Source organism: Polypterus senegalus, chromosome 1 (genome assembly GCF_016835505.1).
Source record: "Polypterus senegalus isolate Bchr_013 chromosome 1, ASM1683550v1, whole genome shotgun sequence".
NCBI lineage: Eukaryota > Metazoa > Chordata > Cladistia > Polypteriformes > Polypteridae > Polypterus > Polypterus senegalus.
This window is the reverse complement of record NC_053154.1, coordinates 178,020,569-178,034,505: the sequence shown is the minus strand read 5'-3', so window position 1 is coordinate 178,034,505 and position 13,937 is coordinate 178,020,569. Positions and strand designations below refer to the sequence as shown.

The window sequence follows — 13,937 nt, the reverse complement described above, 5'->3', positions numbered from 1 at the left end:
GATATCTATACAAATAACGACAGGGCAATGTCTTAGGAACAAAAGGATGCCAAGTCTTTTAATGGAAAAAAAAGTTTTCTGCCTACAGAGGGCTGAATTGTGTAGACACCCTAAAATCAGAGTGAAATGAAGATGTGGCAGGCTAGTCCATTTTTTCAAAAACTTAATTTCTGCTACTCAAAATGCTTTTCAGTATCTTGTGTGGCCCCCACGAGCTTGTATGCATGCTTGACAACGTCGGGCATGCTCCTAATGAGACGACGGATGGTGTCTTGTGGCATTTCCTCCCAGATCTGTATGAGGGCATCCCTGAGCTGTTGTACAGTCTGAGGAGCAACCTAAGCGGCACCTAATGGACCGAAACATAATGTCCCACAGATGTTCTATTGGGTTTAAGTCAGGGGATCGTGAAAGCCATTCAATTGTTTCAATTCCTTCATCCTCCAGGTACTGCCTGCATACTCTTGCCACATGAGGCCGGGCATTGTCGTGCATTAGGAGGAAACCAGGACCTACTGCACCAGCGTAGGGTCTGACAATGGGTCCAAGGATTTCATCCTGATACCTAATGGCAGTCAAGATGCCGTTGTCTAGCCTGTAGAGGTCTGTGAGTCGACTTCATGGATATGCCTCCAAGATCATCACTGACCCACCACCAAACCAGTCATGCTAAACGATGTTACATGCAGCATAATATTCTCCACGGCTTCTCCTGACCCTTTCACGTCTTTCACATATACTCAGGGTGAACCTGCTCTCATCTATGAAAAGCACAGGACGCCAGTGGTGGACCTGCCAATTCTGGTATTCTATGGCAAATGCCAATTGAGCTCCCCGGTGCTGTGCAGTGAGCACAGGGCGCAGTAGACATTTGGGCCCTCAGGCAACCCTCATGAAGTCTGTTTCTGATTGTTTGGTCAGAGACATTCACACCAGTTGCCTGCTGGAGGTCATTTTGTAGGGCTCTGGCAGTGCTCATCCTGTTCCTCCTTGCCCAAAGGAGCAGATACTGTTCCTGCGGATGGGTTATGGACCTTCTATGGCCCTCTCCAGCTCTCCTAGAGTAACTGCTTGTCTCCTAGAATCACCTACATGCCCTTGAGACTGTGCAGGGAGACACAGCAAACCTTCTGGCAATGACACGTATTGATGTGCCATCCTGGAGAAGTTGGACTACCTGTGCAACCTCTGTAGGGTCCAGGTATCACCTCGTGCTACCAGTAGTGACACTGACTGTAGCCAAATGCAAAACTAGTGAAGAAACAGTCAGAAAAGATGAGGAGGGAAAAATGTCAGTGGCCTCCACCTGTTAAACCATTCCTGTTTTGGGGGTCATCTCCTTGTTGCCCCTCTAGTGCATCTGTTGTTAATTTCATTAACACCACAGCAGCTGAAACTGATTAACAACCCCCTCTGCTACTTAACTGACCAGATTAATATCCCATAAGTTTCATTGACTTTATGCTATACTCTGATTAAAAAGTGTTCCTTTAATTCTTTTGAGCAGTATATATATCTTAAAAAGATGAGGCCTGTAATTTTCATCATAGGTATACCTCAACTATGACAGACAAAATAAGAAAAAAAAATCCAGGAAATCACATTGTCTGATTTTTAAATAATTTATTTGCAAATTATGGTGTAAAATAAGTATTTGGTCAGAAATACTATAAACAAGCAAGATTTCTGGCTCTCACAGACCTGTAACTTCTTCTGTAAGATGCTCCTCTGCCCTTCACTCATTACCTGTATTAATGGCACCAGTTTGAACTCGTTATCAAAATAAAAGACACTTGTCCACAACCTCAAACAGTCACACTCCAAACTCCACTATGGCCAAGACCAAAGAGCTGACAAAGGACACCAGAAACAAAACTGTAGACCTGCACCAGGCTTGAAAGACTGAATCTGTAATAGGTAAGCAGCTTGGTGTGAAGAAATCAACTGTGGGAGCAATTACTAGAAAATGGAAGACATACAAGACCACTGATAATCTCCCTCGATCTGGGGCTCCACGCAAGATCTCACCCCATGGGGTCAAAATGATCACAAGAACGGTGAGCCAAAATCCCAGAACCACACGGTGGGACCTACTGAATGACCTGCAGAGAGCTGGGACCAAAGTAACAAAGGCTACCATCAGTAACACACTACGCCACCAAGGACTCAAATCCTGCAGTGCCAGACGTGTCCCCCTGCTTAAGCCATAGTTGAGGTATACCTATGATGATAATTACAGGCCTCTCTCATCTTTTTAAGTGGGAGAACTTGCACAATTGGTGGCTGACTAAATACTTTTTGCCCCACTGTATATACATATACACACACCTTTTTAAATTATGTTTTGCTTCCTGTTTGTGAACTAAACAATAGTTTGTTATTAGTTTTGAACAGCAAACCATATTTTTGCAAATGTTTTGATAACTGAACAATGCAAAATGTATTGGAACTGAACTACTCTTGATTTCCAAGTCAATTTTTACACACAATAATCATCCTGTCAAATAATTTACCTGAGTGCTAGCACTTGGTCGAACTGCAGAAGTTCCCCCGCTGGCATCCTGTATTTCTACTCTGCTAGATAGTACACCAAAACACTGTGAACCTTCCTGGTAGCAGATTCGCCTGGATAGAAAAAGAAAACAGTCTGCCTTTGTTTCTTGTCTCATGCAAAAGTAGAAGTATGAAAAAAAAATAAACTCAACAAGCTGAACACAAGTTATAAAAATGCAGAAAGAAAGAAAGATATCTAACAGAAACCACACAAGAAATATGTTGTCTGACTAACAAAATGTCATATTTTATATTTTGTGGTAAAACTGTGAAATATTTAAAAAGACTTCTATATAGTTATCAGCATGGAAATAAACATGCATCTGCTTATGTCTGAGAGTGAGACAAAAAAGAATTGAGATATTTCCAAAAATTACATACTGTGCTGTACTTTAATAAAGGTAAAAAGCCACAAAACATTAACTGAATAACATTTTTAAGTACAAATTGCTTTTATAACATTGTGTGTAACATTTACAGGGAAATTTAACCATTAGGTAGTGTTTTATAGAGTAATGGAAGAATTATTGTTAATTAGCAGTGGCTCTGTACTACTGGTGTGTGTGTGTGCGTGTGTGCATCACCTGGAGCATGAAGAATACTATGTTACCTTTGTGTTTGCTTACAAAAATTTGCTTTTGGTTTGGACTAAAGGGTCATGCATGTCTGTCTGTGGCTTTTTTTCCTCTTAGATTTTTTTTTTTATCAGCAAAGGACAAAATCTGTTATGTGAAAACAAAGCATTTAGTACTCAACAGTGTAAAATTAATTAACACTGAATATTGACCAACAGGAGATATGATGAAACTATGAGGTAGTCATTTTTTTCTGCAGAGTAAGCATTTGCCAAACAAAGGCAAGAGGCCCTAAGGAATTCTGATTCATGGTAACTTACCCTCTGGAAGAGGCAAATCAGTGAAAGATGGCTGTAAAAGTAATACCTTGACATCAATGTCACACAACTTGAAAATGTAGCCCCTCTGTATTACAAATACAAATTTCACATACTAGCTTAAATAACAGGGGCAGAGTATTCACCATCAGACTGGCACAGGCACAGACTGTGTGAACCGATAGGTGTAGCAAGGGTATCGAGTGCACACTGCCTAATGGCATCAATTCCAGAGTTTGTGATGTCCATCCATTCCAAATTGAGTGGCAAACGATGACACCTCCGAAATGAAACAAGAGAACTGCTTAACCTCAATATGTCTGCTGCGACATGTCAGAAAGTTACAAGTTAGAAAATGTGCACATGGCATAACATTCAGGTGTGTTCGAGGACTGTGCAGGCACTGTAGCTCTCAATGGTCACAGTTCAGTAAGTAGGTTCCATAACTTTCTCAATTTATATAAGGGCTGCAGGTTCCAGAGACTATCCCACCGGGATTGAGCGAAAGTATACACTCTAGTCTATTATTGGGACCACTGTTACTCACACTTGCAATTAAACATATATACACACACCCGATATTCATATACAGTGGCAATTTGCAAAAGCTGTAATAATTTCCATGAAATGGGACTTGCACAGTTATTTCAGTCAGACAAACATTTTATTACAGCAAGTGACCATTATCGATTTCAGGTGAATGTGACACTCTGATGGTAAATTATAGGGTGACAAGAATTTCCAAGTTTCAAACTGGGATACTTGAGATAAAACAAGCATCATGAAGATATGCTTTATGCTACACATCATCATCAAATATGTAAAATCCTGAAAGTATTTAAAGGTATCAAAGGCAATGATAAAGTAGATCCAGCAGAATTATTTCAAATTAAGGGTGAATCATAGAGAATCATGTACTAGAGGATATCAGTGGAAATTAAGAAGAAGTGCATTTAACACAGAAGCCAGGAATCACTTCTTTACACAAAGAGTTGTGGGAATCTGGTAAAAAATGAAGAGACATGTAGTTGAAGCAAAAAACTTGCAACCTTTAAGAAGTAAAAACTTTATTAGTTGGGCAACCTGTAAAAACTGGGGCAGTCTGATATTCTTCAGTTATTTATCAGGGCATATAGCCTGAGACTGGTATTGTCCCTCTCAGCAGCAGACATGTGGTCACCCTAGTAAATTAGTGTCAGAGAAATAGTCATGCCACAGGATAATTCATTCATAAATAGGTAACATTTTGTTTTCCTTGCTTGCATTATATACATTTTATGGTTAGGAAAATCATTTAATGTGGATTTTATCTTTTTTGACAAGTGCACTGTTGTAGTTAGATAATCTATTTGTGGACTAGGGGATTCTCAGTGGAGTTTTGAGCACCTAGATTGATTAACTTTTGATGGAACTGTGAGGGTCCCCCACAAGATTCTGAGTAGTTTGATCAATTAAAAATAGAAATAAGATGGGGTTGCTTCTGGCTTTACTAGCCGTGGAGCTCTGTGGACTGGCGACAATTAATAGCTAGCTTACAGAGGACAGCCAGTAAGCAGTATCAGGGTTAATATACTTGCCATGCCTGCATTTTCATAGATCAGCACAAAATGTGTACAGACTGGTGAATGTCCATGGGAAACAATAGCTTAAAGCATTGGGAGGAGTGAAATGCTGGTGCACTGGTTCTCTTCCATTTGTGGTCAAGTCACCAGGAAAATTTCGTTAAGCAGAAAGAATGTGCTAATGGAAAGTTTCCTCACCATGTCCAGCTGGACTTGCAGATGTCATATTTATCATCAGATTAGTTGCCTGTGTAAACGACTTGTGACAGCGAGTAACTTCTTGTCTTGCAGAAAAAGTCTGCTGGTGTTTCGTTAACTTGTTTTGGGGATCTGTGCACAGTTAGAAGAGTCTATCAGAGAACTTCCGGGATGTGGTCTACTGAGTAGACGTGTATTCGGCTCGCGCTGCTACACTGTACTATATTTATCTTACAAACCTCACACTTTTTGTTCTGAAACCCAGATTTAGGAACTTTTACGTGTATTACTTTGAATCCAGCTGTAGAATGCCTAAATCGAAGGATAAATCCGAATGAGACCAAGAAAACTCACCGCCGTCGGCTCCTGCAACTATGGCGCAGATTAGCCTTTTGCTAGAAGATCACAGAGCTGTGTTGTCTGCGGACTTTAAGCATTCTTTTGAGAACTTATCGTCTAAACTGGACAGTGTTCAATCTGCAGTACACGACCATAGTCTGCGTATTAGTTCTCTCGAGCTTGCTCATACCGATTTTGATCAACGTTTAGACCAGATCAAGGCGGAATGCTCTGCGCTCCAAAAAGATAACGAGTGGTTAAAATCCAAGATGGCAGATCTAGAAGGCGCAGCAGACGCAATAATATTCGGATTGTGGGTTTACCCGAAGCTATTGAGGGTCTACGCCCTACTACTTTTTTCTCTCAACTCCTTGTCGATGTCCTTGGATCGCAGGTGCTTACTTCGCCGCGGAGCTGGACAGGGCACACGGAGCCTAGCTCCCAAGCCGCCGCCGGGAAACCCCGGCCGGTTATCCTTCGTTTTCATCGCTACCAAATAAAGGATCTGGTGATTCGCGAGGCACGTAAGAGAGATGACCTGGTCTATAACGGCCATAAGATTCGGTTTTACGAGGACTACACCCCTGAAGTGGTAAGGCAGGCGCGAGGTTCAAGGAGGCCATGGCAGAGCTCTACAAGAGGGGATACCGGCCTGCGCTTCTTTATCCAGCTAAACTGCGCATCGTTCTGCCGACCGGAGAGAGAAAATGGCTGCAATCTCGTCAGACGCCGACAAATTTGTGCAAGATTTGTGCAGAGACAAGTAATTATTTTTCACCTCAATGATCCTTTATCTGCACGGTTGCAGGGCTCATTCTATGTGACACTGAATTAATGGTTTTAATTAATCATTGAGGACATTCTGCTGGTTTTGAGGTGTTTGTTTTATTCTCTAGACTGGTATGTTCATCTTACGGGTGAGGTTACTTTTTCTTTTCTTTTTTATAATGTTATGTGGATAGTGTGGTGGGAGTCCTAGATAGGAGGTTCTAGATGTTTGGATTATGCTGCTGTCTTCTTCATTTGGGGAAGGGGACTAAGAGGGTGAGGGGTGGGGGGGGTTCAGGCCCATGTTTATGTGTTTTTGTTTGTTTTCCTTTGCTTCTTTTCATTTACTTGGTTTTATTTGGATTGCAGTGTGTCATTTCCTTCACAGTGTCGGTGCTTAATGTGTTGCAATGTTTGCTCTATTCTTTCCTTCCAATTCGTACTATAGCTGTACAGTAACGTCGCTTGGAAAAAAACAATATGGTTGACAGTAACATTATGGGGAGCCCGATTAGGTTTCTGTCCTGGAATGTGAAGGGCATGAATGGTCCAGTCAAGAGATCTAGAGTTCTCACTCATTTAAAGCGTCTCAAAGCAGATGTTATTTTTCTTCAGGAGACTCATTTGCGTATTAAGGATCAGAACAGACTTAAAACGCCATGGATAGGTCACGTCTTTCATTCCAGCTTTGATTCCCGAGCAAGAGGTGTTTCAATCTTAATTAGTAATAAAATACAGTTCTCGCTCTCCGAGACGATAACAGACAAAAATGGAAGATTTTTAATTATTGTAGGGACTATCCTGCACAATCCTATTGTCTTGGTGAATGTTTATGCCCCAAACTTTGACAACGCCAATTTGCTAATAACCTTTTGAGGATGATCCCCAATTTGAATACACACCTTCTGATCTTTGGGGGGGATTTAAACTGTGTTATTGATCCAGTACTAGATAGATCTGCCTCCAGCATAAAAGCCCCATCTGCCATGTCAAGGTCATTTTCAGACTTCATGACTCAAAATGGATACATTGATCCATGGAGATTTCATAATCCACAAGCCAGAGAATATTCTTTTTTTTCCCATGTTCATCACACATATTCTCGTATAGACTATTTTTTTATTAATGACTCTTTAATTTCAAAAATCCATAATTCTGAGTATCTCCCAATTGTTATTTCAGATCATGCGCCTTTGGCTATAGACATCGCTTTGTCCACCTACCATACAGCTCGACCCACTTGGAGGCTCAATTCCTTGCTTCTTTCAGACCCGGCCTTTTGTGAATATATTTCTGTTTCCATTGATGACTTTTTAATTACGAATAGGTCAGATACCATCTCAAATTCCTTATTATGGGAGACTCTTAAGGCTTATCTAAGAGGCCAGATTATCTCATACGCATCTCATCTGTCCAGATCTAAGAAATCCAGACTAAAAGACCTATCTACAGAAATTTTAAACTTGATCACCAGTATGCCCTGAAGCCTTCTCCAGAAATATATAAGCAGCGTCTTAACTTGCAACTTGAGTTTGACTTGATGTCAACAAGTGAGGTGGAGCAGCTGTTATTACAGTCTCGTGGTAACTATTATGAATACGGGGAGAAAGCTTCTCGTTTGTTAGCTCATCAACTAAGGCATCATAATGCTGCCCGTCACATTATGCAAATAAAAAATACATCAGGTACTTTGACGTCTGACCCAATTGAAATTAACTCTGTCTTTAAGGCATTTTATACCAGTCTTTACACCTCAGAGTTTCCTCCCAACTCAGGAAATATGCAGCAGTTTCTTGACAGTTTAGTTATCCCCACAGTTGAGGCAGTTAAAGCAGTAGAAATTGATGCCCCCCTTAATTTGGATGAGGTCATATTTTCGATTAAATCCTTACAATCGGGTAAATGCCCTGGTCCTGACGGATTCTCTTCAGATTTTTATAAGAAATTTTATCCCAAATTAGCCCCATTACTCTTGTCTGTCTTTGAGGAATCATTAGAGCAAGGTTCTCTCCCCATGACGCTGAGACAGGCCTCTATCTCACTATTACTTAAGGAAGGGAAGGATCCGACTTTTTGTGCTTCTTACAGACCCATAAGCCTTCTTAACGTGGATGTGAAAATTCTGGCCAAGCTGTTAGCTTCTCGCATAGAAGGAGTCCTCCCATCTATTATTTCAGATGAGCAGACAGGTTTTATCAAAGGAAGACACTCCTTTTTTAATATTCGCACCCTCTTTAATATATTGTACTCCAAACATCATAGTATTCTCCCTGAAGTGGTCATTTCATTGGATGCTGAAAAGGCATTTGATAGAGTGGAGTGGGAGTACCTCATTGCAGTCCTGAAGAAATTTGGCTTTGGCGATAGATTTATTTCTTGGATTCGTCTCTTGTATACTTCCCCCCTAGCTTCTGTTTGTACCAATAACATAAAATCTGACTTTTTTCCTCTATCGCGTGGCACACGTCAAGGCTGTCCTCTCTCCCCCTTACTTTTTGCTTTAGCTATAGAGCCACTTTCGATAGCTCTCAGGACTTCCTCTTTGTTCCAAGGCGTGACTCGTGGAAATATAGAACACAGGGTGGCCTTGTATGCAGATGATTTACTTCTGTATCTCACAAACCCGACTAATTCCCTAGCACATGTTATGGAAATACTAAAAGATTTTGGTTTCTTCTCTGGATATAGACTTAACATTCAAAAGAGTGAATGCTTGCCTATAAACAAAGCTGCGCAGTGGCTCAGACAGACTGACCTTCCCTTTCACCTGAGTTATACTGGTTTCAAGTATCTGGGAGTGAATGTGACTAGCTCACCTAAGGCTCTACGGGCTGCTAATTTCACTCCTCTACTGTCTCATGTAAGGTCAGCTTTTCAAAGATGGGCTAATTTGCGGTATCTCTATTGGGCAGGGTTAATGTAGTTAAAATGAATGTTTTACCCAAATTTTTATACCTTTTCCAGTGCATTCCTTTGTTCTTACCCAAATCTTTTTTTAAATCTATTGATCAAATGATCTCCTCATTCATATGGAGAGGTAAGTCTCCCAAAATTGCAAACCATTGCTACAAAAGTGCGACTCAGTGGAGGTCTGTCTTTACCCAATTTGATGTTTTATTATTGGGCAGCTAACATCCAAAAATACATTTATTGGCTAAAAGATCCTCAGGCATTTTGGTGTCAGCTAGAAGCTCAATCATGTTTTTCAACCTCTCTCCCCGCTTTATTATTTTCATCCCTCCCTGTATCCCTTACTCAATATACAGATAACCCTGTTGTACTTCACTCTCTTAAGATATGGCATCAATTTCGACGCCACTTCAAATCTGTTTCTGCTTCAGCTTTGGCCCCACTATGTAATAATCACCTTTTTCCCCCTTCCCTTTTAGACTCTGCGTTTAATTTATGGGATAAAAAGGGCATTACATGTTTTTCCGATCTTTATAAGGATAATATCTTTCTTAACTTTACGGATATGTCGTCCCTATATGGTTTGCCTTCATTTCATTTATTTCGTTATTTTCAGGTTAGACACTGTGCTTCCACTATTTTTCTGAGTTTCCCATTCGCCCACCTAAACAGTCTTGGGAAGACTTATTGAACTTTCTTCACATAAGAAATCTCTTACCTCGCAAATATATAATACTGTTCTTTCAATGGACAGTTGCTCTGACAGTAAAACTATTTCAAATTGGGAAGAGGAGTTGGGTCTGGACTTCAGAGAGGGCTACTGGGATAGTGTAGTTAAGGGATTCGTACTTCCTCATCTTGTGCAAGGCTTTCTCTTATTCAGTTTAAAGTAGTACACAGGCTACATTGGTCAAAGTCTAAACTATCAAAAATGTATCCCAATGTTCCTGACCTATGTGACCGATGCAACTCCTCTCCCTGCAATTTAAGCCACATGTTTTTTCTTTGCCCCAAAATCCAGTTATACTGGACCTCCTATTTTGACATTATTTCTCATGTTTTTGGAATCCGACTGGAACCCTGTCCTTTGATCGCTATATTTGGGGTTCCTGGAGATCATGATACGTCTTTTAATAGTACACAATTGAATGCAATCGCTTTCACTTCACTGTTAGCACGACGTAGAATATTATTGTCCTGGAAGGCTCCGCATCCCCGACCATAGCCGCTGGCTGAAGGATTTTATGTTCTTTTTAAAACTTGAAAAAATCAAGTTTAGTCTGAGAGGGAGGGCTGATGGGTTTTTGAGGGTCTGGCAACCTTTTGTTTCTTATTTTAGATCCTTGGAAACAATTGCACCTGATTGAACTTTATTTATTTATTTCCTATTTTATTATTATTATTTTTTTTTTTATTTTTTTTTTTTAATTGTTAGTTATTTATTTTCTTATTTTTTGTAACATCCTGTGTATTAGCGTTTTTTTTTTTTAATTGCTTTCTTGTTGTTTAATTATTTAATTAATCATTATCTATTTTATCTATTTATCTTTTTTGTGGGCCTATGGGTGGGATATGGGGTTTAGGCATTATAGGTTTATTGTTTGTATCTGATAGTCAACACTAAAATGTTTATCGATACCTTTGGCATTTTTATGTATTTGAAGAGATGTGTATTTATGTTGCTGTTAAATGGAAAACTGATAAATAAAAGGGAAAAAAAAAGAAGAGTCTATCAGAGGTTAACAAGTTGAAAATATTCCAGATATACAAGATGGTGTAACTGCTGTCAATGTAAAATTGAAACAATAATTTAATTTGTGGTTTAAGTCACACATAATGCTTTTTTCTATTTTAAAATAAATGAGATTTCAAAACTTTGTGCAGGGTGACAGCTCAATTAAAACTGTGAATGTCTTAGCAGCATTAGATGTAATCTTCACTGTAGTAGATAATCTAATTTACAAAGTTCAAAGTTTGGTCAGTGAAATACAGTTTCTGAACATCTGTGATAATTTTGTAATCTTAAGTGTGTTATTTCAGAATTTAGCTTTAACAGATTTAATTTCATCATTGTAGGGTATCATGGTTAAGGAGCTTGACATTATGTTTGCACTTATAAACAGCAACATGCTCTCTTTCCCTTCTCCCCACCATATTTCCTTCCCAGGTAAGGTTAGACCAGACTTCAGAATTCCAGTCCTCTGACATGTCAAGAAACAAAGCATGCTCAAAACAAAAACAGACTCATAACCCCCCTTTAATCTCAGTAGGTAACTAATGTTCTATTTTTTTTAAAACTGGAAAAAAATCAAATTTAAGGGTGTACTCACACTAGGCATGTCTGTTCTGTACAATGCCCAAGCGTGATTTCCCCTCTACCTACTCCCCCACTGGCCCGCACTCACAATGCGCTTAACATTCTGGGCCCAGGCACACTTTCATCATGACCATGCAACTTCGAGTAAAGCCAAAACAAGATACGAACATGAAGTGACAACATGCATTTCCTAATGATTTTACCTATTTTGTGGTTGTTTTGGAGTTATACGGGGTAGGATAATGCTCTACCCTCTTACAGAAATGTTTATGGTGACAAATGATGTTAAGGGAAGAATTTGCAGCTTTTCTTGCTAACTACAATTCATGTTCATGCGTAAGGTGAGAATAAAAACCTGTTTTAACTCAAAAGACATTGAATGAAATGAGAATTGCACTATCTGACGTGTCGCCTCATTGATATAATTTCCATGCTCAGGCACATTTGCAATCACACTGTTCCCAAATGCTACTGAAACATGCTTGGGCCCACCTCTTCCAAGCAGGCCAGGGAATGGTACTTATGGCCCAGCACATAGTGATTACACTAGTCAAAAGAAGTAGATTTTGCGGGGTTACATGCGGACAAACGTGCTCGGGCATGGAACGAATTGCCAGTGTGAGTACACCCTTAGCTTAGAGGATCTGTCCAAAACCTTTTTAAAACATGGCAAGACTTAATTAAAAAAAAAAATTGAATAATCATTTGTATACAGTGGGGGAGAGGTTTCCCTTTTTTTTTCTCTCTCTGCCCTTGGCTCGCCTCTCTCACTCTCTCCGGTGGGGATTCAGTTCTTGTTTGGTTAGTACTCTTTTTTTTTTCCCTTTCTTTTAAAACTCTGGTGTTTTTATAGATTTAAGTTATTTGTTGATGTATAATCTCTGCAAATTATTAAAAAAAAAATAAAAAACTGAAATGTCTCGAAAAATTTCCTTGAAGAATAAATGTACCATATTTCAGCAAAATTGGTCTACTGGGGGCTGAGTTGCTTCATGTGGAAAGACGGGCAGACAGACATGCTGTCACAATAGGTGAATTATATTCGAATGCACCTAAAAGGGGTTAATGCTTAAACATACTTGTTAGTCCAAATATGACATAACCTGAGCGGTTTTGCTGTCCATATTTTACATACTTTAAGTGGAATCAAGAAAGCCCTGGAAAGTGCACAGGAGATACAGTATGTAAGACTTACTGTAAGACATTCAACTATGAGTTATTAGGAAAGATTGATGGATTTGGCTTTATTTCTTAAGTAAATGTAGACTAATGGTTGAGAATGCCACAATAATTTAAGATTAGTTCTTTAATAAAACAACTGTAAATGTAAATTTAGCACTACATTTTTTAAACCAAGAACAGAAAATATCAAATATGTTAAACTTCAACATTTTGCAAAGAGCATGGTGTATTTTAATTACACTGATTTTGTCAAGGACAGCACATGGGTGCAGTGGATAAGACATCAAGCAAGCAATGTTTGTATATACATATCACAATACATACATATATACATACATGCAGGTGTTATGCTGAAAAATGTTGTTTGCTACAGAATTGAGAATATTGTTAATCCAATACTGACTGAAAAATAACCTGAGATGTTGTCTCAATAACATCTGAGGAAGGGAAATTCCCAGAATATACAACCTAGTGATTTAGGTGCTTGAAGAAATCATTCACAATTTGAGTTTAATCTCTGATATATTTATATAATCTTAGTCAAAATTTGGAAGTGTACAATTACACCATGCTTTGCACAAACAGATGAACAGTATATTTTGTCAATGGAAGACTTCCATTTACTATTTGAGATTTTAAATAATAGACACCATTCCGTATCAGCGCATGCTCCCAACCTCCCTACACTGTTACAGATCTAGGCACTTTCGATATAAACTTTGCTGTGTCTGGAGATCTTGCCTTTATCTTCATCATTCTTAAATAGTACAGCTTCCTTATTACACAGTATAGTATCAACCACAGATATTGACAAAATATTCATTTTAGAAGGTCATGATGTTAGTTATTTTAAGTCAAACTTATTTCTTCACCATCAAGGTATATATTAATTAACTGTGTTCTAAAGTAAAGCTTTTTTATGATAATTTTAAAAAATACTTTCTTTGTTCTTGCACCTTACAACAGAGTTTAAGGTAACTTGGGTCCAAATATTAAAAAAAGGCTTAAACTTACCAAATACAGTGCCCTCTATAATGTCTGGGACAAAGACACATTTTCCCTTGATTAACCCCTCTATTCCACAGTTTACAATTACAAATCAGACAATTCAGAAGTGATTAAAGTGCACATTGCAGACTTTCACCATGGTAAATAAAAAGCCCCAAATGCCTGACTAACAGATTAGAAACAGTCTTCTGGAGGCAGATATGGATGT

The 13,937-nt window shown here is 39.0% G+C and overlaps 1 protein-coding gene across 1 annotated transcript in view; it reads right to left on the bottom strand.

The window, feature by feature from the left end:
- ddb1 (damage-specific DNA binding protein 1) overlaps nucleotides 1–13,937 on the bottom strand; it is a 209,292-nt gene that overhangs the window by 54,276 nt on the left and 141,079 nt on the right. The window contains exon 18 of the mRNA XM_039763642.1: nucleotides 2,514–2,625. Within this exon, the coding sequence (XP_039619576.1) occupies nucleotides 2,514–2,625 (112 nt within the window). The remainder of the gene's footprint in view (nucleotides 1–2,513; nucleotides 2,626–13,937) is intronic.